General features: G+C 38.7%; 2 protein-coding genes across 3 annotated transcripts in view; one reads left to right on the plus strand and one right to left on the minus strand.

Annotated features, from left to right (window-relative positions):
* LOC106071375 (uncharacterized) overlaps positions 1 to 5,170 on the minus strand; it is a 35,102-nt gene extending 29,932 nt beyond the window's left edge. Inside the window, exons 1-4 of the mRNA XM_056038241.1 lie at positions 5,029 to 5,170; positions 2,708 to 2,847; positions 906 to 1,051; positions 104 to 235 (exon numbers count right to left, since the gene is read on the minus strand). Of these exons, the coding sequence (XP_055894216.1) occupies positions 104 to 235; positions 906 to 1,051; positions 2,708 to 2,847; positions 5,029 to 5,059 (449 nt within the window). The 5' untranslated portion in view covers positions 5,060 to 5,170. The remainder of the gene's footprint in view (positions 1 to 103; positions 236 to 905; positions 1,052 to 2,707; positions 2,848 to 5,028) is intronic.
* A 10,182-nt stretch (positions 5,171 to 15,352) lies between these two features.
* Positions 15,353 to 24,645, plus strand: LOC106071374 (uncharacterized). 2 transcript variants are annotated; one of them, XM_056039614.1, is made up of 7 exons: positions 15,353 to 16,772; positions 17,443 to 17,582; positions 18,958 to 19,168; positions 20,793 to 20,917; positions 21,729 to 21,949; positions 22,870 to 23,171; positions 24,107 to 24,645. In XM_056039614.1, the coding sequence occupies exons 1-7, from the start codon at positions 15,486 to 15,488 to the stop codon at positions 24,527 to 24,529; spliced, it is 2,709 nt and encodes a 902-aa protein (XP_055895589.1). In that variant the 5' UTR covers positions 15,353 to 15,485; the 3' UTR covers positions 24,530 to 24,645. The 2 variants fall into 2 exon arrangements, with proteins under 2 accessions (XP_055895589.1, XP_055895590.1); XM_056039615.1 differs by having other exon boundaries at positions 22,870 to 23,232; positions 24,107 to 24,197.
* The last annotated feature ends 409 nt before the right edge of the window (positions 24,646 to 25,054 follow it).

Below are 25,054 nucleotides of genomic sequence, written 5' to 3' on the forward strand. Positions count from 1 at the left end.
TTCTTGTCAACTTTTTTGTTAACTTTTTTGTCAACTTTTTTTGGGGGGTCAACTTTTGCGCCTATTGACAAGACAAAATGAATTGGACCAAACGTCAACTTACTGTGTGTGGAAGTGTGTCACGTTGTACGGTACTGCTGGGTAGTAGAGTCCTGTGCCGTTGAAAAAACTTCCAGCTACGCCAAGACCAACATCTCCCCTTGCCATGTGGTTCAGTACTACGTCATTGATGATTCTGAACAACAAACACAAACACAAACACAAGAATAAAAAGGTATTTACTTCTGCGCTGGAGACTCTGAAGAATGAATTTTTCAAGCTCAGATTACAAGGAAACGCTTGCAGTGCACTGCAAAGCCTCCTAGAAGCCTAAAAAGGGGGGTGGTGCAAACGTAAACCTTTTTATGTAAAGGGGTGGAGGGCAGCACTAGTAAATAATATTTTAGAAAAAAAAACAACGAAGAATACCTTGCATACTTTTGGGCAGATGATGTAGCGGTCATCTGTTTCTTTAAGCCAACGCTTATTGCGCAGGGTTTTATTAGGCCAGCACTATCACCAACATCTTTTACTTTCCCCAACTAAGGTTAGGTACCCATTTAGAGTTGGGTGGATTCAGAGACGTCTTTAAAATCTCGAAAATAAAGATCCCAGTCTTCATCGAGATTCGAACCATGGACCTATTGGTTTGGAAGCCAAGCGCTTTACCACCAAGCCACCACAACCCCATGTTACTACTGTCTTTATAAATACTAATAAAATTTTATTTTAAAACATTGTTACTAAATTTAGTTTTGTTCATTCAAGAAATTAAACATTTGGGTTAAGGGTTATGGTTCGAGAATAAGGCCGGCATTTAAAAGAAAATGAAAAGTTTTTAAGATGCGACGCTTTTAGGCCGTTACCTGACTCCAAAATTGTTACAGGTCCTGACCATACTTGCAAACTGATCTTCAGTACCTGACCTTGTAGATATTTTATAGCTGACAGGTTGGTACCTCTCCCACCATGGTCTTGTAACTTCATACTTGTTTTCTGTGACCACAGATGTCTGCAGATAGATAGATAGATAGTACAGGCATTCTTCTGAAAAAAATATTAGTTCTAATCATTCTATAGAATGCCAATTTGTTTAATTTACTGTTCACATAAAAATGTTTTCACTTAAGTTCTTTCAGGCGTGAAAAATCATGAATGTTAAATGGCAAGACAATATAACAGACATTGAAGTCCTCCGAAGAGCGGATCTGCAAAGTATTCAGAGAGCCTGCAGACAGATGCAGTCTGTCTTCAAAAAGGAAGACTCCCGCATCCCTAAAAGACGCCTTTATGGCCAGCTAATAGGGTGAAATCGAGCAGGAGGTGGACAAAGATAATGCTTCATGGACACCCGCAAAGAGTATCTGAAAGCGTTCAGCATTGGCTTACCACCTGGAGACAGAAGCACATAACAGATCATCGTGGCGCAGCGCTAAAAGAAACTTGCACACATTAAAGTGGACAAGAAAACAGCTGACAGAAGAAAGGCGTCAGAGAAAAATTGCAACAGAGTCAAGCTCCATCTGGAATAACCACAATGGACGAACTATATATACATCCATGAAGTATATTGGATATTGTTGTAACCCTGCCTTGCAACAGTGCTTGTTGTGCTCTGTTGAATCAGAACAGGAGGATGCTAGGATAGAGGAAGTGCTCAGGAAGAGTCTGTTGTTGGGGAACTAAGGTGCCGTCCTTTGTGCTGCCTGAAGACTGTATTGGGGACCTGGAGTGAAGCGGGAAAAGCTGTATTTTGTCCGTATTCAGGTTGCTGGTGAAAGGACTGGTATAATAATTAGTAACAAGACTTTTTCAATGCAGAAGGCTGTAATGTGTTTGTCCTGTTAAATAAACACATCTATTCACTATAGAACTCGTTGAGTTGTCTGCCTTAGATTTACAACAATATTATCTATATATTATGTATTCGACTCATTTCTTTCATGCCATGTTCTATTTGTTCAGCATGTTTCTGTTTAATATAGTCCGAACATTAAACAAGCAAAGTTCTAAAATAGCATTTCACTATTACATTATAGTTATGTTAAGAACAGTTTTTCATAAAACCAGGATTTGTTGATCAAAGACTGCACACTCAAGTCAGAAAATTCAAACCATGGCACATAGAGACCTACCTACACAGCACAGTTGCCTGCCTGGGCACATAGAGACCTGCCTGTACGGCACAGTAGCCTGCCTGGGCACATAGAGACCTGCCTGTACGGCACAGTAGCCTGCCTGGGCACATAGAGACCTACTGGTACGGCACAGTAGCCTGCCTGGGCACATAGAGACCTACCTACACAGCACAGTAGCCTGCCTGGGCACATAGAGACCTGCCTGTACGGCACAGTAGCCTTCCTGGGCACATAGAGACCTACTGGTACGGCACAGTAGCCTGCCTGGGCACATAGAGACCTACCTGTACGGCACAGTAGCCTGCCTGGGCACATAGAGACCTGCCTGTACAGCACAGTAGCCTGCCTGGGCACATAGAGACCTACTGGTACGGCACAGTAGCCTGCCTGGGCACATAGAGACCTACCTGTACGGCACAGTAGCCTGCCTGGGCACATAGAGACCTACTGGTACGGCACAGTAGCCTGCCTGGGCACATAGAGACCTACCTGTACGGCACAGTAGCCTGCCTGGGCACATAGAGACCTACCTGTACGGCACAGTAGCCTGCCTGGGCCAGGAATTCACATTCTTTCTCTATGTCCGTCCACTTCCACTCGAACAAGTGCACTACGATGCTGGTGTTGCCAACACAATGCAGGTCTGTGAAGTCGGAGAGCGCACCACCGACTATAAAAAATAAAAACAACAGCAAATTTTAAATTAATGCTGCGACCCTCCAGTCTACTGTAATATGAATGGCAATGTTTTCGATTCTGATGAATAGGAATAATAAGGTTTGTCTTCGAGTCTGAAGATGAATGAATAAAGATACTCTCCTGAATAATGCCACACCAAAGTTTTATGGCCACAAACCACCCAGCGACATATAGATCTAAATTTAAAAATATCTCAATTTAACTCATATCACAATCCAAAAAATTTTTTTTTTATCTTTTGCGTTCTTTAAATATTTATTTTAAGCGTCTTAAAGCTATTCAAAACGTTAATTTCAGCTCTATTTGTCCCTAGACTTTTTGGCATAGGTGTGCTGTGGCATTTTTTGTGACAAAGTCTCAGCAGGATATCAAGAGAGAGAGAGAGAGAGAGAGAGAGATCCATCATTTTATGATGTCCATCAAGCTTATTCAAAAAGCACGTTATTAAATTTCAGACCTTAAATAATGTTGTCAACAATGCATATTTATTTTCTAATTTAAATGTATTTTCAAGTCATATCAAGTTTTACATACATGGAAGCAAGCTCATAAACAGGAAGCTTTTTGGTGTCACCGCTGCATTGAATACTAATGAATTGATCATCATATCATAATGTATTGATAATGTATTACAAAATCTCTTCAAGTTTTTCCCCTTTATATTGTCTTACGTTGTTCTCGAGGTTTAGATTGGTTCCGTACAGGCTGCAGCCATATTTCTCCATATCATTTTCTCTTCTTTATCTTTCTCATTATTTCCTAATGAACCTAAACAGGAACTTCATTCAAATTAAAGTTTTAACCAAATGCAATTTTCCCGAAGAAGAGGTCGTCCAAAGAAAGGCTGGCTGGATAACATAACAAAGAAATGCTGGCTGGGTAACACTGTATAACATAACAAAGAAAGGCTGGCTGGGTAACACTGTATAACATAACAAAGAAAGGCTGGCTGGGTAACACTGTATAACATAACAAAGAAATGCTGGCTGGGTAACACTGTATAACATAACAAAGAAAGGCTGGCTGGGTAACACTGTATAACATAACAAAGAAAGGCTGGCTGGGTAACATAACAAAGAAAGGCTGGATAACATAACAAAGAAAGGCTGGCTGGATAACATAACAAAGAAAGGCTGGCTGGATAACATAACAAAGAAAGGCTGGCTGGGTAACATAACAAAGAAAGGCTGGCTGGGTAACATAACAAAGAAAGGCTGGCTGGATAACATAACAAAAAAGGCTGGCTGGGTAACACTGTATAACATAACAAAGAAAGGCTGGCTGGGTAACATAACAAAGAAAGGCTGTCTGGATAACATAACAAAGAAAGGCTGGCTGGGTAACATAACAAAGAAAGGCTGGCTGGATAACATAACAAAGAAAGGCTGACTGGATAACATAACAAAGAAAGGCTGGCTGGATAACATAATAAAGAAAGGCTGGCTGGATAACATAACAAAGAAAGGCTGGCTGGGTAACACTGTATAACATAACAAAGAAAGGCTGGCTGGGTAACATAACAAAGAAAGGCTGGATAACATAACAAAGAAAGGCTGGCTGGGTAACATAACAAAGAAAGTCTGGCTGGATAACATAACAAAGAAAGGCTGGCTGGATAACATAACAAAGAAAGGCTGGCTGGATAACATAACGAAGAAAGACTGGCTGGATAACATAACGAAGAAAGTCTGGCTGGGAAACATAACAAAGAAAGGCTGGCTGGGCAACATAACAAAGAAAGGCTGGCTGGATAACATAACAAAGAAAGGCTGGATGGGTAACATAACAAAGAAAGGCTGGCTGGGTAACATAAAAGAATGGATTGGCCTGTCTCGTGACATCCTGCTTAGAACAGCTGCTGATCGGGAGAAAAGGAGAGAATCGGTTAGTCAAACTGTCACAGCATACCTAGGACGAAAGTCAAGGGACAGATGAGGATGATAAAGACTTTAAGATGTACACAATAAACGATACACGAACGCATTGTACATTCAAGGCAAAAGACAGAGAGAAATGGAGAAAGACGGTTGACAAATCTTCTATAGTGTCAAGTACAAAGGGATCGGTAAAGTTAAAGGTGATTATAAATTCACACACGAGAGTCATAAATGGCGTTGGCTAGAGGAATCCTATAATTTAATATAGTACTTACCTAACAGAATGGAGATAAATACGCCAAGCATACTGTAGAACTATATCTCCCTTTCTAATGGCGTCTTTCGGTAATTAGGTCAACCATTGAAACACAGAACAACTTACGATAAAACGAAACTTTAAAAAAAAAAAGACCAACAAAACAAAACACATTTCAGTGCTTAGTGATTACTTAATAAGATAAGGAACATAACCTATGTAGCAATAGTCAGTCTTTAACCTTAGGAAGTCGTCTAGTTTTTTGTATTTACTATCACTGTGCATCTCACTATTTAAAGTATTTTTTTTATTTGAAAAAGTTGGATATGTGATTGGTTGCATGGTATGAGCTTTGGAGTTTTGACGCTGTAAGTCCTAGCTAGATCCGCGTTCCGTCGTCCTGTGTATGAGCTTTATTTTAAAAAAAAAAAAGGATTTTCCTGCATGCTAAATATTTTTGGTTGCATAGTTAAAGGAACTTTGAAGGCAATATAGCACATGTACGACTGTAATTGGCGTAATCGTCTTTAGATCATCCAAGTCTTAAGCAAGATGTCACTGACTTGTTTTGTTACCCAAAGTCCCTCAACAAAACGAAGCATGACGCGTAGGAAATAATCATCTGTAATGCCGAAGTAACGTCTGTATTATATAAGATAAGATAAGATAAGTACAAATTTATTTGCGGTTTCTGACATTTTCGACATAAATATAGAAAAGTCGAGAAGAATTGCGTTTTGAAATGTTTGTAAAAAAAATTTTTTAGTAGATATTATTAATACTAGTCGACAGGCGGCGTAGCATACGGGGCTATTTTGCAGGGCCACTGTAAACTATGCGACCGCATTGGGCCCCACACTTTCATATAACCCGCGCTAATTCTAGGTGCATACATTATTAAATTAAAACATTTTATAACTTATAACAGATTTCCCGCTGCCTTTTGTCGATTTACAAGGAGCTCCTGGAAATCTCCTGAAATTGCAATATATTCGAAAAAGTCCTGGAAATATCCGGAAATCATTAAAATCGTTAGAAAAGACACAAATCTCCTGAAATATATAGACAAAGGTTGTCATTTTGGGGTGTCATTCAATATGGAAAACGCCAATTCTAGGCGCGATTAAAAAAAAAAAGGCATTAAGCAATGCCCGTAATTGTGGAAGGTAGTGAAAGAAGAATCTCGCGCCTCAAACTAATGAAGAATTACTAAAATTCAATAATTCTCGAGGATTGAAACATTTGGTAAGTCTTGCTATTGAGCGTGATCTATGCAAAAAACGGAATTATTATGATATACTCTATGACTTTGCTACACGCAAGGCTCGTAAAGTAATTCTGTGTACGTAGTAAAGAATGAATACGATGCAAAGACGAATTTATTTTGTAATACGAACTCTTAATTTTCACTTATTATCCATATCCCTACCCAAACTTGGCACCGCGAAATCGGTTTTGCATTGGGCCCCACAATGGTCAAGTCCAGCCCTGCTATTTAGTGACGGGTGAATACAGAGTAGATTACTTGTCCCCCCCCCCTCCGCTAAATTTACGTGGGGTAGAAATGTTTTTTTAAAAAGTGATCTTTCTTGGTCAAAACGGTTAAGTCCGGCCCTGCTATTTAGTGACGGGTGGGGTAACCTCAGTCCGTCCAACTTGCAGAAATAAAAGAGTGATCTTTTCTTTACTTCTTGTCCAAACTGTTGAGCCATGAAGAGAATTATATTAATATAGATTTTTACAGACGCCTATCATTATTAGAACATTATAAAGTCTATCTATACTATATAACAGAAAATAGTATGTGTGTCTGTTTGTGTGTGTTGCTTTGTTGTCTGTGGTGTTGTGTGTGTTGTGTGTTGTGTGTGTGTTGTTGTGTGTGTGTAGTTGTGTTGTTGTGTTGTGTTGTGTGAGTGTGTGTTTTGTTGTGTTGTGTATGTTGTGTGTGTTGTATGAGTGTTGTGTGTGTTGTTGTTGTGAGTTGTTGTGTTGAGTATTGTGGTGTGTTGTGTGTGTTCTGTTGTGTGTGTGTTGTTGTGTGTGTAATGTGTGTTGTTTGTGTTCTGTGTCTGCTGTTGTTGTGTGTTGTGTATGTGTGTTTCTGTGTGTGTTGTTGTGTTGTGTTGTGTGTGTGTTTGTGTTATGTTGTGTGTGTGTTGTGTCTGTATGTTTTGTGTGTTTTTTGTTAGGTGTATTTGTGTTGTCTATGTGTTTGTTTTTTTGGTGTGTGTTGTGTTTTGTGTGTCGTGTGTGTGTTGTTGTATTGTATGTGTGTGCTTTTGTTGTGTTGTGGGTTGTGTTGTGGTGTTTGTGTGTTTTGTGTGTGTGTGTGTGTGTTGTGTGTGTGATTGTGTTATGTTGTGTTGTGTGTGCAGTAAGCGTTGTTGTGTGTGTGTGTTTGTGTTATGTTGTGTTGTGTGTACAGTAAGCGTTGTTGTGTGTGTGTTTGTTGTAGTATGTGTGTTTGTGTTATGTTGTGTTGTGTGTGCAGTAAGCGTTGTTGTGTGTGTGTTTGTGTTATGTTGTGTTGTGTGTGCAGTAAGCGTTGTTGTGTGTGTGTTTGTTGTAGTATGTGTGTTTGTGTTATGTTGTGTTGTGTGTGCAGTAAGCGTTGTTGTATGTGTGTTTGTTGTAGTATGTGTGTTTGTGTTATGTTGTGTTGTGTGTGTAGTAAGCGTTGTTGTGTGTGTGTTTGTGTTATGTTGTGTTGTGTGTGCAGTAAGCGTTGTTGTGTGTGTGTTTGTTGTAGTATGTGTGTTTGTGTTATGTTGTGTTGTGTGTGCAGTAAGCGTTGTTATGTGTGTGTTTGTGTTATGTTGTGTTGTGTGTGTAGTAAGCGTTGTTGTGTGTGTGTTTGTGTTATGTTGTGTTGTGTGTGCAGTAAGCGTTGTTGTGTGTGTATATCATTTTTTTTATTTGTATCGTGCGTTGCATGTCTGTATTCCGAAGGTCTGTTGGTCTTGTGTGCTATTTGTGTCTCCCTCATTATACACTGTTCTTAACGTATTTATTTTTCAGTTTGTATGCCTCGTCTGTCGGTTTATCCCACCCACCTAAAGGGAAAGGTCAAACTGTTATTTTTTAAAATGTTAAGGCGAACCTCCAAGAGGTCCATTTTTACTTCCTTTTGACCAATTTACTTTTATAACCTACACTAAACTAAAATAATAAGTGATGGTTAAGGAATGAATCTTTAGTAGTCTAATCATGGAACTATACTAATGGAACACCAACTACGAGTTTTTTACAAAGGCAAAGAGAGTCGAAGTGCCGTCGCGCATCTTTTTTTTGCGCATGGTGCAATGTGGAGAAATCCATGATGATGCCAAAGAAGAAATTTACTCCGTCAGTCACTTGGATCGACCTGCATTGAGTGTAAGACTTTCGCACGCTCTATTTGATTAGATGTGTAAAAACTTCATCCATTTTCTGACTATCTGATATAATAAATAAAATTTTGCTGAAGAGATCGTCAAAAAAGTTTTTTTTTTTTTTCGATCACCCTATAAAATGCCACTTTTTTTTTCCAAAAAATAGAATCTGAATTCTAAAAATAGAATCTTTCAGTGCTTCTGCGTTTGGTTTATTTACACTAAATCTTGATGAAGACCTGTTTACCGTTACGCTAAATGCGTATTTGTTATGATATACAAAATAAAAAATAATAATAGGAGGCCTAATATGGTTATGACACTCCAAGCTACACATTTCTACTCGTTTATTATTAGTATTATCGAAACGACTCTACACGTCTAGTGAGAAACAAAGAAAAAGTTCATCTCGGTATTATATATTATTAAATTAAATGACAAAAAAAAAAAAAAAACACAACTATAGCCTAATCTAAATTCAAATAGATCTAGAGCTAGATTTTCTTGGACAATTGATGTAAAATTAATAGGCCTATAAATCATATAATACAGATCTAAATAAATAAATACTATTGGAGTCATTCTTTAATAAGTCATTTGAATTACTTGACTTCCAACTGGGTATTTTTTATTGCCAAAATACAACGCTTTTTACGTGCATTTATTAAAAACAAAAAACAAAAATTAAACGTTTGCCGCAACTATTCTAGATCTATATTTTGATTCTAGTTCTAGATACAGAAAGCTACTTCTCTAATCTAGAATCGAGTATTTTAGTTTAATTCTAGTTAGATCTAGATCAGTAGATCTATATCTATTATCTAGCCAGGGTCTTTGTCATGGAATAAATCTATAAATCTACAGAATCCTACGTCTCTGATCACGATATGACAGATACTCTAGTGTAGAATCCTAGATGAGTAGATCTAGACATTTTAATATTTTTATCACTTAGATCTACTTTTTGTTTTGAGTGTCTTGCAAACAAAAATAAACATGTTGAACACTTTACACAGTGAGATCTAGGCATACTTCTAGATCTAGATCACAGTAAAACTCAAGGTGTAACCTTCCTACTTTAGTTCAAGAAGACTATTCCAAAGTATAGTCAAGTGTAAAGGATCATTATACATTCACATAGATCTATATAAATTTATAGGCCTAAATGGATCGAATAATCAGTCACTATTCTAAATTCTTTTTTTAAATGGCAAGTATTATTAATGACTTCTGACTTGTACACAAGTTGCTGAGATTCTCGCTTTTATTTTCTAAACGATGACATGTTACGTATCTCAATGATATTTGGATAAACGCAAGTACTCAGTGGAACAGAGAGGAGGACCATTTAATAGAAGGCAAAGAAGTAAGATGTTTATAAGCCATCAAACTCACAGGGGACTTGTGTCATTGGTGATGGCAGTTCATGTATTTACAGAAGCTACAAACTATGTTTCAAAAATGATAGGCTTGTCTTTGAGTCCGAAGATTAATGAGGAATTCTATGTTTCCATTGGCTACTCAGCCCCAGCTGTGACCTACATATTTTGCCACATAAGCACAGGCATAACTCGTTGTCCGCCAGTGGTAGAATCAGATTTTTTCTTTTGCCATCTACGTCTGTCCTCGGCAGTGGATTTTCTTATGGTGTATAATGCGGCCCTTATAAGTGACCTCCAGCTGTCTCGTTTTGAAGGTGTATGCAACCAGGTGCTCTCTTCTATGTCAGTTAAAGCAAGTTAGCGCCTAAGATGGTATAGCTTAGGACGGGGCTTCGTAAGCCATCGACATAGTCCTTTTCACGAATTCTATGTCCGCACTAGAGGCCTTAGAGGGGCTTAATGAAGGTGCCAGAAGGGTATGGGACGTCCTAACGGTCGGAGGGCGTCTCCTACGATTCGGAGTAAGCATTACTTTGACCACCTCGCGAAAACCGCGCTCGAGCATGATGAACCGTGCACTTACCAAAGTGTACGAGCCCTAGCCGACAAACGCTTGTTGGCACTTTGGTTCGATGGCTGAAATTCTTCGGACAAGGGACGTGAGCTTTACTGGGCAATGAGTAGACCAGACAAAAGAGATGCATGGTGGCAACTTAATCGTGCGGAACAGGCGGTCCTAGCCCAGTTCCGAGTCGGATACTGTCCCATTGGTGCTTACCTCGGACGGTGGAAGGAGAACTACGACACACGGTGCCGCCATTGCATGGAGGACGTCGAGACAATAGAACACATTCTTTACAAATGAAGAGTTCTGCACGAAGGACGATTGGGACAAGCTATAGATAGAGAGATAGCTGGTTCATGGCCGACACAGAGGCTGTCCTTGTACGGGGACAAGGCAACCTTAAAACTCACTGCTCGCTTCCTCTCACGTGCTCTAAGGGAGTAATACCCAGCATGTTTGTCGCTGCCAATGGGGTTTCTGACTCGGTATAGAGTAGGTTTCAAAGAGACAACAATGGCATTTCAAGGGGAGATGATCAATGAAATTAATAGCCACTTAAATGTCAGTCCACTAAACAAGATATAAAGAGACAACTATGGCTTCAACAGAGTTGATATTTAATTTACTTTTATCTCATTTACTAGTTTTACTATTTCATTGACTATGTTTTTTTATTGACTAATTGCATAAGTACATCTATGAGTTATTTATCTCAAGATTTAAACTCCTGTTTGATGAAAAATAATAATTAAATTGTGTGTAGTCAATATACAAATGCTTATAATTATAAGAGATCACAGCTTAGCTTAGATTCACTTTATTTTAAAACTATGGTTTTGTGTTCTGACATTACTATAAATAATGTATAGTAAATTATATTTTATTTTAAGGATATAAAGTAGGAAATTCTGATATGATGAAAAAAATATTATTAAAAGAAAGTAGATTTTTATGGCTTTATGTTTCCTTTTCAAAATTTATGTTAAATTTTGTATTTATTTTTAAATTATTCATTCATTAAAAATTAATTGTTCATTAACATTTACTTGATGTAAAGATCAAACACACACATTCAATACATGATCAGCTCTCAATTCACACAGATCACAATTCATCACTTAAATGTATTTACTGTCAATTCTACAGACTATTCATTTCAATATGTTACTTTTAATTGTTATAGGACACATACCAAAGTACTGGTACCTCACATTAATATAGCAGCTGAAATAATGTCACAAATTTTCATTCACTAACATGTACTGTCATTTATTATCACAAAAATAATGACCTTTATATATAATTGATTAAGCAGGAGTATCAACAAATCTTTAACAATAATAGTCAACAGAAAAAACTTTATTCTTATCCAAGCAATATACATTTACAATGTATTTAAACAAGTTAATTTATACAACTCTGTATGGCCTAAAGATTATAGCTTATTTTGAGCATTGTATGAATATAAGTTACATTATATAGGAAAATGTGAGAATAGTGGACATATTTTTTAAATATCCTGGGTAATAAAAAGTAAAAACTAATATGATACAATAAACTTGAAGCATTATCTAAATAAAAAAAAGTTTTACTCTATGTGAACTCTAAGCTTGAAAAAAATTATTTTGAAATTAATTTTTAAAAAAATAATTTTTGTTTGGTTCTTTAGTCATGGAATGATAGCAGCAATTAAAAATGCATTTAACAATTTCATGATTATCCATTCATTTCAATATACTTATAACTGAAAAATAATTCACAAGGTTTGGATACAGTCAATTGAAATAATGATAATATTTTTTTTTTGTATTTACTTAATTTAAATCTAATATAAACATGATTTCCTCTGTCAAGAAACTTACGAGGGAACAACATGCATGTTTTTCTCAGTAAGTTTTGCAAAGGGCATTAAGAATATTTAATTAATGTTGTTGTTGTTGTTTTTTTGTCATCATTTTCAACCTTCCCACCTGGGTTTTAGTTTTAAGGAGAATGCACCATATTTTATATGTTAACTTTTGTTAGATTCTTATTTTAATTTATTTTTTTTTATTCCCCTTACATATCTTGCAATCTATTGGGCCGATGGTGTAAAGTTCATCTGTTTCTGTGCCCCATGGTTAGCGAGGGTGTCATGTGGCCAGCACAACAACCAACCACCTGTAGAAAAAACTTCCCTTTTCAGACCAGGCCAGGGCGCATCACAACAACCAACCATCTTTACTTTCCCCAATGAAAGTCAGGTACCCATTAGAGTTGGGTTGCCTCATAGGCACCCTAAAAATCCCGAAATTCAAAATCTGAGTCTTCACAGAGATTCAAACCCATGACTTAACCATTCCGCCAAGGATTCCCAAACCGCCTTTACTTATTCCTAATTAATGCCATGTATCCATTAGAGCGTGGTGGACTCAGAAGATTCTGAAATTGAAAATCCCAGCCTTATTTGAACCCAGAAAACTTAGTTCAGAAGCCAAGTGCTTTACCCCTCATCCACTGTGCTCCCTCTTGCTTTAATGGGGCTCAGAATAAAAGTTTTGTAGTAGAATCTCAAACAGTTTTAAAGAAATACTAATCCCAAACCTATTGCCTGAATGACAAGATTTACATAAATATTTACAGAGTTTACACTATAATATAAGTTATTAAAATTGGTCCAAGACTTTTATTTCGCAACATGATGGGGTTTTCCTTGTGGTGCTAAGCAGGAGTCCAAGAATCTCATCTTTCCTTGTAACAGAAAGTTATCTAGGTAAAAAAAAATGGATGCAAAAGAAAAAAAAAATATGTGTTGACCATGCTAAATGTATATATGCTATTAAGTATAATTATATAATTTTGCCATTTTAAAAATAGTCTGTACCTAAAATGAGCTACTGAGTTAATGTGTAGAGTCACTGGCATGGCGCTGACCTTGCTTATGAATTATTACTAAAGGTGAAGGCAGATATTCAGTTAATTTGATGGACATTGCACTCATCTAAAAGCAACTATAACATATATTATGATTTACATTTTCATGGAAAGTTAGTTTTCAAATACAAGTACTTCCAATTTTGAGAAAAGTGCATTGGGAAAATTATACTTGCAGTACCTTACCTTTAAGAGGTGCAACCAATCATTGACTTTTCAGGAATGCATGCCTTTTTCTTGCATTTCCAAACATAACTGTAATTATACAATATCAATATTAGGCATATGGCTAATTTCTTTAAAATTTAAAAAATAATACAACATTGTTGTATTAAAAATACAAATTATCACACAAACTTTTGCCTGATTAAGTCTAACAGTAATTTTTTTTTCAAAAACGTAATGTGCTATTCTTATTGATTTATACCCTCCCGCGCCGTTCGGCGCATTTGGCGGCAAGCTGTTTCCACAAAAATCTGTCACTGGCAATGTCTGAAGCCTCTTCCCACCTGCTCTGAGGACCTCCATGAAAGTGTGGCGCCAAATTCTACTAGGATGTCCTCGAAACTCTTATTATGCGTATTATGCCCCGCAAACCTCATGCGACGCTCTGTCACAACCTTCCTAAGGGGTCGACTCCCAGTTCGGCATAGGATTTCCTTGAATTAGACCCGATCTCTATAACTGACTCATAGAATCTCTCTTAGCTATCTTTGTTGAGCCACATTTAGTGTTTTTCAATTTCAGCAGATGACTATTCACTGCACTTTATTAGTGGAACCCAGCCACTGGTAGAAATGTGTAACCTCTCTTGACTACGCTCTTGGAATTAGGTGACTGTAGTTTGCTTTGTGAGCGTCTTGCAACATCTCTTTACTTACAGCCTAATACGGAAACAACTTTATGCAAAACATTGATTTCACCAGACGTTGAAGCTAGTTTAAAAACAGTTTTACATAAAGCTACATCTTATATTATTGAAAGAATTTTTTTCAGCAACACTACAGTTCAAGGACACATCAGTGGTATGAGTTATAACAATAAAAGCTTCTTGTGTAATTCTTTGCAAACGACATATACAGTTTGGGGTCAGCGGCGTCACAGGCCCTGACAGAATTTAGCACTGCCTAAGGGTGCATGGCTTCTAATTTTTCCTTAGGATTGACTCCCGAGGCCTTTCTCGTGATTGGATATATCTGCAATTAGCAGAGGTTTCATTTCAGAGTTTTCCTTCTTCTAGGTTGGTAGCCAGCCATGGCTATTGATCCCCTCCTGTCCGAAGCTTACTGGTTTAGGCGACAGTTACTCGCTTTCGCCCCTTCTTCTGTTAGTGAAAACAGTTCCGTGGTGCCTATATTTGAGCCACACATGAAAGATCAAGAAATATTTGAGAAACTGCTCTTTGCGAAACTTTTACAAGGATACTTAAGGCTGTTTAATTAATTAATTAATATTTAATGTTGGAAAGACTACATCATATAATAACAAATTCCTATATGAAACATAATGTAGCAACGTATGATAAACCTGAAAATAATGATTTCAGTGTGTTTGGTGATTCCAGTTATAAATATTAATTGTTATTTTAATTAATATAAATTTGAATATTATCAATAAAAAGATAAATCTCTATAACATAATGAAATGTAAATTTAAGTTTCTTTTTCATTATTCGACTCACTACAGTAAGAAATTAGTTTTAAAAAATTGGAGTTGATGAATTTGCAAAAAAAGCAATACAAGTTAAGCAGGGAGTCTACCGAAAACCAGAAAACATGGTCTACGAGACAAAAAAGTTTGGGAACCACTGGTCTAGTAAGTATTAGAACTAGATGTCAATATAATTATAACTCAATAAAAAATTACAAAACTACAAATTACCGTTGGCTGAATTGATAAATAGGCTACACAGGTGTCAAAATCACTGGTTTGATTCAAATATTTGTTAAAATTATTTTATTAGGCCTACATTTTAAGTTGTATAATAAAGGTATTGTCTTTTTTTTTTTTAATATTTTTCTTTTTCTGAAAGATTGGCAACATTTCTATGGCGCAGAACATACATTTCACACCGGTGCGCTTATCGGGTTTTCCCCATTCCTGGAGCAGCACTTGTACAGGATACATGTTTATTCATGTCTATGAAAACGATGCCTTCAAAAACACAAAAACCAAAACATGAAACTTTGAGCTAGGCTCACACTATGAATAATTATGTGTTCGTGGGTTAAGACGATATGCCTCTATGTTCCTTGTATCACATCTCGTTTACTGGTACTGTGTCCTTCACCTGGTTAGTAGCCTCATTAGTCAATCACTGCTTCGGGAAATCAGCATCGGTAAGCCTACTCGGACATCGACTCGATATCTTGAGGACCAACAGTACAAAATATCCAACAGCAGCTTCATCCACTGTAAGACGATGATGTTTGACGTGTACGGGAGAAATCCTCAGTACGACGTAGATTTTAAAAATGTTTTCCCTGTAGTTCAGATTAATATTTCCGGAGTAGCAACAGAATTCACCAATCTGTCTGTTTACATAGATACATCGTTTTGTGCCAATGTGACATTCACACCGGGTCTCTATGTGTCATTAACTTTCCAATGCATCCAGTACCTCAAAGGGAGGATGCTGGGGATCCGATCAAGCTCGATATTCCATCTGTGTTCATTGCAGGTACATTCGTGTACGGACGGTTTCACTGGACCCGACTGTCGAAGTCATTGCGACTATGGCATGTTCGGTGTCGGATGTTCTCAAGCTTGCAATTGTTATAAAGGAAGTGAATGCGACGCCCTTACAGGCCACTGTCCGGATGGTTGCCAAAACGCATATGGCGACGAAAACGTCGGCTGCATCTTCAAGATTCTTGATTCGCCTGCACGCAACATTGACAGGATGCAGTTCACGCCATCGCCGGTTGTAAACATCTTCTCAAATCCTCGCACCGATATTTACGAATCCATTTTAATGACAAACTATAGACACAGCCTTTTTAGTAGTCAACTAAAAGTTGAACATACCGACAACTGTATAACTGTATACAACACTTCGCGCTTAACACTGACCGTAAATTACGCTAGAGTGGTCTATTTGGAAGGAGTCATCGTTCATCATTCGTGGATCGAATGTGTACTTCCTCTTTTCGTATTTCTGCTGGTGGACGATAAGATTTGCGGTGAGACCCGTTTCCTGGATCGGCCTCCTTCAAGCGCCCAGAGATACATATGTCAGCACAAAGGGCTCCAAGGGACGAAGATCCAAATTTTCTACATCACCCCAAAAGCCACACAACACGGTATCATCATCATGGGCATCTGCGGCCTGGGTATCCTAGAGTGCGCTACTGGCTTCTACGGCCCGCGCTGCCATTTATTGTGTCACTGCATGAGTACAGGATGTGACAGCCACACCGGTGTAAGTTGGCGTGGCCTGTGTTATCCACACTATACGGGCAGTAACTGTGCTTCTTATAACATAGCCTATAATAGGAGTTTCAAGGTCAGGTTCTACTCTAAGGAAAAACAAGTAAGTTCCTGGTGAGAGCCTACACTAAAAACAAAGTATAATTTTAGTAGCTGTACATACGATCTTATGTCCGCTCCTTTCCGCCCCCCCCCCCAAAAAAAAGGCTGGATAAAGACCAAAGCCAGTGGTTGGGTTGGATTATTAAGGGACCCATTATTCCAATAGCTGAAGCCTTTACCAAATCCAAATCCGGTCCTTTAGTAAGATCTTAGTGTGATGCTTTTGCTCCTCACCGACAGAAATCCTGTAGAAATGACACTCTGAATGCTCATACAGTAAGGCCTATCGGCAAAGTCGTAAGAGACAGTGGGTGTGTTTTTTTCACGTGCCACAGTCAGGACCCAAGTACCACGTACTGTCAAAAGACACTTGCACTGTCTGTCGGATAAAGGAACTGTCTGTAAATTTCTAGGTCAAAAGTGATTCTTAAATACAATGTCCTGATTTCCCTCGGGTCATAATTTATGTCTCCTATTTTTTTGTCCTTGTACTTTTGTTTTATAGAGTATTTTTACGGGAAAGGAAGATAATTGAAAAACAGTTCTATGAAGCATGTCTTAATTGAATCCCTTATAAGTTCGTAATTTGGCATGTATGTAACAGGCTTCAATCTATGAGACGAAATTATTTGTTTTTCAATGTTATAACTGCCTTGTGTTTATGTCCCCAGTACAACTACTTACCGCATTATCAATTGGACTTTTTCTATGGATCAAAAAATGCCTGGTTGTCGTGGTGGTCAGTAGAATTGGACCGAATCTACCAAGTGAATAGTATTACTTTACACCTGCTGAAAGATGATACTCTACGGTAAAAAGCAAATAGTTGTATAGAGTAAAACTTATATTCTTTGTAAAGTTATTTCTCCCCGCTTCACAAATAAATTTGTTGTTATGTTTGTTTTACATGTTTCGGATAGTACTTCAGAATCGCAGATTATAACATCAAAACCCAAACCTCCCGCAGGACGGCATGGGATGGAAGCGGGACCATCAAGACGGCAGGCCAGAGCGCTTACTGCATGACCATCTAATCGTAGAGATAGGGCACAGAATACAAGGGGGCTCGGTGACTGAGCGGTTAAGCGCTTGACTTTCAAACCTGGGGTCCTGTGTTCGAATCTCGGTAAATACTTAAATTTTGATTTTTTTTTGGGCGCCCCTTATCCCACCCAACTCTAATGGGTACCTGACTTTATTTGGGGAAAGTAAAGGCGGTTGGTTGTTGTGCTGTCACATGACACCCTGCTCGTTAACTATTGACCAAAGAAACAGATGCTCTGAACATCATCTGCCCTAGAGACAGTATGGTATGAAAGGGAAAGTTTTACATGTGGCCAGCATGTAATTAATCTCACATATAAATTAAAAATGGATTAGGATTCCTTGAACATTTTACTGGGATTCGAGCTCACGACCTCCCTTCCTCGGGCTCGACATCCTTACTGCTCGGCCACCACAACCCATGGAAATATAAATAACTGCCTTCACATTACGAATAAGCAAGAAAGAGTTTCCTGTTTAGTAGATATAAGACCTCAACTTTGCATTACGCATTTGATCCTATGATGGGCTGAGTGCCTAAGAGGTAAGACGCTTGGATTTCGAACTATGGGGTGTCGTGTTCGAATCCAGGCGAAAGCTGGGATATTGACTTTTTTATCGTATGCATTGATTTGTAAGATCTCTGGATTTAACATATTTTTCTTTCCATTTTACAAGGCTTATATCGACTCATTCTATCTGTCTGGTAAAAAGTTTGTACACGTTATTTCTTCCAAACCCATTCTCGGATTAATTGAAATTTTGCACAATCATTTCTAGTAACTGACAAAACAAAAAAACAGTAAATTAATTAACTGTTGGTAATTAATTATTTTGTTTGGTATCGAACAAAAGAAAGAAATCGTAATTGACAAATGTGCTTATATATGTTGAATGAATCCCTTTGAGGAGACTTAAGCCCATAGTTACAATTCATGCATTTAAAAACTGATCACGTTAACCACCTCCTTTCCCCCCTTTTCCTAGCTGGTCCGGACAAAGCGATAGGATCATAGCGCATTGAGAAAGCTAAAAGCTTGAAATAGCGCTAGACAAAACCAAATAGTGAATCAAAATATTTCAAATATAAGGTTTTATTTTTTTTTAAAGTAATAACACCCTCCGCCTATTCCACGTTTCAGTGAGCTGCTTGTTGAGGTGTACGATAGTGAGGGACTCGAATACAGACCACCTTTCAGCTCTAAGGAATTTTGGAGTGGCTTCCCCTGTCAAGTATTTTATCCAAATGTCGACTCGACCTTGGAAATAATGTGCCCCTCTGTGTCCAGGTCTCTGTTGGTAGTTATGACCCTAGTCAACATACCAGACATATTCGCCATTATTGACTATAAGGTATACAAAAAAATCGTTTCTACAAAACTTATTATTATTATAGCTTTTATATAGCGCTACTTTCATGCTTATAGCATGCTCAGAGCGCTTTGGTCCAATCTCATTTGTGGACCAGTGGGGGGGGGGGGGGGGAGAGGGGGTATCTAGGAGTTTGGTTTTCCTTGCTGCCTTTAGGCGCTCAGTAAACACAACTCTACGCCCGAGTCGGGTGTCGAACCTCGAGACCCCTTTTAGGTAGCCAAGCCAAGCCAAGTTGAAGCGCACTTAGCCTCTCGACCACGCTTCCCACTTGTTCAGCAGAGTGGTTAGGAGGTGAGAGACATGAGTCCCCCCCCCCCTTTTTTTTTATATTCTGTGTAAATCTTTTTAAAAACCAATTACTGTAAAAATCAATTACAAATTTAAGCGCATGACTGATCCAAACTGGTGGATACAAATACACCTCGTAGAAGCTTTGTTTAAAAATATTTTATATGTTTTTCTTGTTGTTTGTTCTTGTTGTTTGTTTGTTGTTGTTTGTTGTTGTTTGTTGTTATTTGTTGTTGTTTGTTGTTGTTTGTTGTTGTTGTTTCTTGTTTGTTGTTTGGTTATGTTGTTTGTTGTTGTTGTTTGTTGTTGTTGTTTGTTGTTTCGTTTTGTTGTTGTTTCTTGTTTGTTGTTTGGTTTTGTTGTTGTTGTTACTGTTGTTTGTTGTTGATTGTTACTTGGGAAAAGTAACGGTAGTTAGACGTTGTGGCTACATGACTCACTTGTTAACCATCGGCGACATAAACAGCTGTACACTATAGATGTTAATCCTTAGAGCCTTGGACCGCAATAGTACTTTATCATTGGCCACTAGTCTGGGCTATAGCCGTCATTTGGGTCCATGACCGTCCTGCAGTCTGGGCCTCTTGTATAGATCTTCGACTTCTGAGCCTGTTTTGCAATATTTTATTTTGATCTTCACCTAGTATGTCCAATCCAGCCGCGTTTTAATCTTTTCATTTCGTTTTATATTGCCTTCATCTGGAACCCAAGGAAACAGAAACAGTGGACGACCCAGGAATACATAGCCCCGCGATTTGGAAGCAGATGCTCCAGTCGTATGAATAGTTGTGGAGACTCGCCACTGTCCTGTTGGTTCATATTTCTCATGGCCAAATTTTGATTCACGGTGCCCCCCACTGAGGGGAAGAAGAAGAAACCGTGTCGCATATTCTGTTTGACTGCCCCAGATCTCTGCTGATCTCTGTCTCGACAGGTCTGGGAAACCAAAAAATTCTCGACCTGTATGGTGACATGTATGCACTACGCAAGACAGCAGGGTTTCTGTCAAGCGCTTTTACAAGAGAGCATTTGAGCCTCTCAAGCCCTCACCCTAATGATGATGATGAGGAGGAGAAGCAGAGACTCGCCCAGAAGCGAGATGCCTGGAGAAAGATGATTGGTGGCCTATGCACAAGATGGGACCACGCGGACAGATGAGATGATATATCTGTGATTGCTGGTTTGTTTCCCCACAGACTGTAGTTTGAGATTTTGTTCGGCCATCTAACACCATGTCGCAAGCATTTGTTGGTTAATGCCTTTTTTCCAGATCATTTTGCAATGACAAAGTTAATTATAATAGTGTATGTTTCAGATATGGGAGTGCGCGGAAGGGACCTTTGGGGAAAAATGTCTACAAGTATGTCGCTGCAAGAACGAGACGGAGATATGTGATAAAATAACAGGCTACTGCGAGAGTGGATGCAAAGATGGTCACCGGTAAGTCAATTTAACGGTCATTTGTCATAAAATTACACCTATTTTAATTAATTATAATTTAAGTCTTTTTGTAGAATTTTTTCATAAGGCCTCGTCTACAGAATGGAAAAAGTAAGCATCTATAAACGACTCCTGTATGGCCAATTAAGAGAAGGGAAGCGATCACAAAATGGACAAAGAAAACGCTTTATGGACACCCTTAAATGTCTCTAAAAGCCTTTAGCAATAAGCTGCCACGATGGAAACAAAAACAAGAGCATTATGGCGTCACGATGTGAAACTGGCTCACAAACTGATTAGAACAGATCAGATCTGGCTGAAGAAAAGCTTCAGAGAAAAAAAAGGCAAATGACACTAGCTCCAGCTGGAATGACCTGCCCAAATCGCAGCCGAGTACTCCGGCTTATTTAAGACTCACCAGTAGTCGCCAGCCACATGAAGAGGTGCAAAACTCCAGTACAAAGCCTTCAGCCATCTGGATAACAAACCACGATGGGTGAACAATATATATATATATCCTGATAGCATACCGTAATCATAAGGTCCTAGGCTGGACATTACTGCTTTATACAAAACTTACTATCACTGGTTTTTGAACTTGAAAAAATTGTGTGTCTCTGAAAAAAAAGTATTTACAACTTAGTTAATGTACAAACATTTTCAATCCAAAGCAAGTAAAAAATTTTGGAATTATATCATTACTTTGGATTCCTCTTTTCTTATGACTAAGGTGGGACCTCTTAAGGAGATATTTATTTCCAAAGAACTAAGATCTAAGTTGCTTCCTCTAATGGAGATATGTATTTTTCAGGTTAGTTGTCGGAAAGGGCTGCGTCCCTCTCAAGAAACCGGGATACGAGATTATTCAGCCTACCGACTGCCACTGCAATAGCGGAGGGTGCACACCGGGGACACATTTGTGCACCGACGGATGCAAGCCAGGATGGACGGGACTATCGTGCAACTTTACCTGCTCATACCTGACGTACGGACCCGATTGTGTCCACAGATGTGACGATATGTGCCAAAAAAGTGAGTCCTTCACACTGTGGCGTTACTAGAATCGGTTTCACCCAGTGCGGTCAGCTCGGGGTGTCACCCAATCTAATAAAAAAAAAATTTTCCCCTATAAAAAAAGAAATATTGTTTATTTTGTTTCTTTATGTTGAACAATATAAGCATTCGCCGTCTAAGGGAAGTGGCGACTGAAGGTCAATTGATATTTGTGAGATATATCATTAGACAAGATTTGACACGTTTACCAAAGTCAGCCTCAACATGAAAGCCGAAAAGAGGAGAGCAAAAACTTGGCCGTCCACGTCAAACATGGCGTCACACCCTTTTAGAAATCCTGAATTTCAAGGGCAGCAGCTGAGAAGTGGCTGTGAAAGTTGCTTTAGACTGATTTCTGTGGAGAGAGTTTGCAGCCCTATTTGTCGATTGTCACGCTAGGTGGTTTAAGCCTATTTGTTTCTCAACATTTTACAATTTAAAAAAAAAAAATGTTACGTTCGCCCCTCAACTGGCCGGATAAGATGTTTGGGGGAGCGCCTTAAGCTCACTCAGTTCTCCGGGGCGAAGCCTCGGGCGCAAAGCGTTTTTCTACATTTCTGAGCTTCAGAAAATCTTTCTCCGTGGGTCTACAACGCATTATTGTTCTCATAATATAAGATAACAAGTCAAGTAGAATTAATTTAAGAAAGTTTAGGAAATGCTGATACTAAACTGTGAGAGACATTCGGGGAAGCAATTTTTATTTTTAAAACTTGCAATATTTGGAAATTTGCATTTTTCCGACTTGGGTGTCACCCACCAGGTACGGCCCCCACCCCTCGTACCCCCCTAGTGACGCCACTGTTTCACACTTCTTAATATTTCTTCATATGCTATCTTTTAGTTTACGTAACATTTTAAAGACTTGTGACTTTGTTTTACACATTTGAAATCCACAGGTGAAATTGAGAATGAAATTTGCAGCCCAGATACAGGTGTGTGCTTGCACGGCTGCCTCAAGGGATTCTCTGGAGTTAGGTGCGAGTATGGCCGCGAGTTTGCCCGGCCGGAAGACACCTCCTCTATGGCCTACTCCACCAAAGTGACTATTATCACCTTGGTGATCTGCGCCATCATCATCCTGTTTGGAGGCTTCCTGTGCAAGTTTTTCTGGATGAAGATGAACAAGGAGGAGGACGACATGTACAAGTACCGGGAGCTTACCATGAAGCGAGAGACCAGCAAGGACGTTAATGACCAGGTGAAGGAAAACCTCTTTTAAACACTAACCAAGGGCGAAGCCAGAATTTTTTTAGCGGCAAGTAAGGGCAAAGCCAGAATTTGTTTAGTGGCAAGTAAGGGCAAAGCCAGAATTTGTTTAGTGGCAAGTAAGGGCAAAGCCAGAATTTTTTAGTGGCAACTAAGGGCAAATCCAGAATTTCTAGTGGCAAGTAAGGGCAAAGCCAGAATTTTTTAGCGGCAAGTAAGGGCAAACCCAGAATTTTTTTAGTGGCAAGTAAGGGAAAAGCCAGAATTTTTTTAGCTGCAAGTAAGGGCAAAGCCAGAATTTTTTTTAGCGGCAAGTAAGGGCAAACCCAGAATTTCTAGTGGCAAGTAAGGGCAAACCCAGAATTTTTTAGCGGCAAGTAAGGGCAAACCCAGAATTTTTTTTAGCAGCAAGTAAGGGCAAAGCTAGAATTTTTTAGTGGCAAGTACGGGCAAAGCCAGAATTTTTTATTGGCAAGTTAGGGCAAAGCCAGAATTTTTTATTGGCAAGTAAAGGCAAAGCCAGAATTTTTTTAGTGGAACGCAAGGGTGAAATTCCAGTTTTAGACCTTGTGATCTGTGGGACAAATGATGCAAAAGTCATCTGTTTTGGAGTGGAAAAGGGGGGGGGGGAGATCTCTTTACTTTCCGGGTGTATGTCAGGTACTCTTTAGAGTTGGGTGGACACAAATAAAGGGGGTGCATCTTTTAAGAACGAAGTTCCTATTTTTAGTCTTCATCGGGACTCAAACTCAAGACTTCCGAGGTCAAGGGCTTTACAACCCAATTCTCACTTATCATTGCTTTCTATTTTCTGTATACCAGATTCACCAAAAAGCTAATATTTATAGCAATGTGACATAGATGAAAAGCTCCAATATATATATATATATATATAAAATGACTGAAAATTGTTTTTTAAATGTTTAGATTCTACGTGACCACATGGACTACCATGAGAACTATCTCAAAAGAGACATGCTCCTCAAAGCCCAAAGCGCCGACGTGGACGCCAACATCCAGTTTCCGGAGCACATTTCGGACAAACTCATGCGGAAGAACGCCTTCGATCTCAAGAAAATAGCCGTGCCCAAAGTCGAGCAACAGAGGCCCGCGGGCCAGGGCAAGCCGCTTGGGCAGGACCACGAGCAGCAGGACTCGGACGTGAAAGTGGCGCTCTGGGTTCTGTCACAGAACTTTGAGGAGTTCATTCAGCGGAGGAAAGAACGCCTCGCCAACTACCAGGGAAACATCCTCGAGATTCAGGAGTCCCTCTATTCCATTCCCAAAGTAGACATCGAGGGAGACATCCACGATCTTTACGATGAAATCGCTCCCCTTGAATTACCCTAACAGTTATCTGCCCCTTTTGTTTCTATTTATAGAAATATCGTACATCTGTTTGTGATTAAGTGTAATATATATAATTTAATAACTATGAAAAAAAATTGTATTAAAATATTTCATACGTCGTTTTCATTATTTTAAAATGGTCTTTGGTGTGTATGTTTATTATTATTTTATATTTCCATTAGAATTTAAGATAAGATAAAATAAGATAAGATAATGTTATTGGTGCAAAAAAAAATCAGCTTCCTCCTTGGCGTCACTATTATAACAATAGCAATGTACAGATGCAAACTAGAACAACTTTTACAGGCGTAGCATACGCAGGCACGCACGATAGAGGTCTGTGAATTAGGCTTCTATGTACTTCTTGATGACGCCTTTGACCCTGAAACATTAGATTAAAAGTGGGATAAAGGAGTTTTAAAATCTTTCTGTTCTAGTCTTAACGGAGAGGAGCCGACCACTTCGTCCAGATCCAATGTAACTGGTTTCATGGAAACAAATTGTTTTTTAAGGACTTTGTGTATT

The sequence above is a fragment of the Biomphalaria glabrata genome, chromosome 8 (genome assembly GCF_947242115.1).
Source record: "Biomphalaria glabrata chromosome 8, xgBioGlab47.1, whole genome shotgun sequence".
Lineage (NCBI taxonomy): Eukaryota > Metazoa > Mollusca > Gastropoda > Planorbidae > Biomphalaria > Biomphalaria glabrata.

Bases quoted from the DNA above. Each gene is read 5' to 3' on its own strand.
- LOC106071374 (XM_056039614.1), top strand. From the start codon at position 15,486: ATGTTCCTTGTATCACATCTCGTTTACTGGTACTGTGTCCTTCACCTG. The intron at 16,773-17,442 runs GTAAGTTCCTGG...TTATGTCCCCAG, and splicing joins TCTACTCTAAGGAAAAACAA to TACAACTACTTACCGCATTA. The intron at 23,172-24,106 runs GTGAAGGAAAAC...TTAAATGTTTAG, and splicing joins GCAAGGACGTTAATGACCAG to ATTCTACGTGACCACATGGA.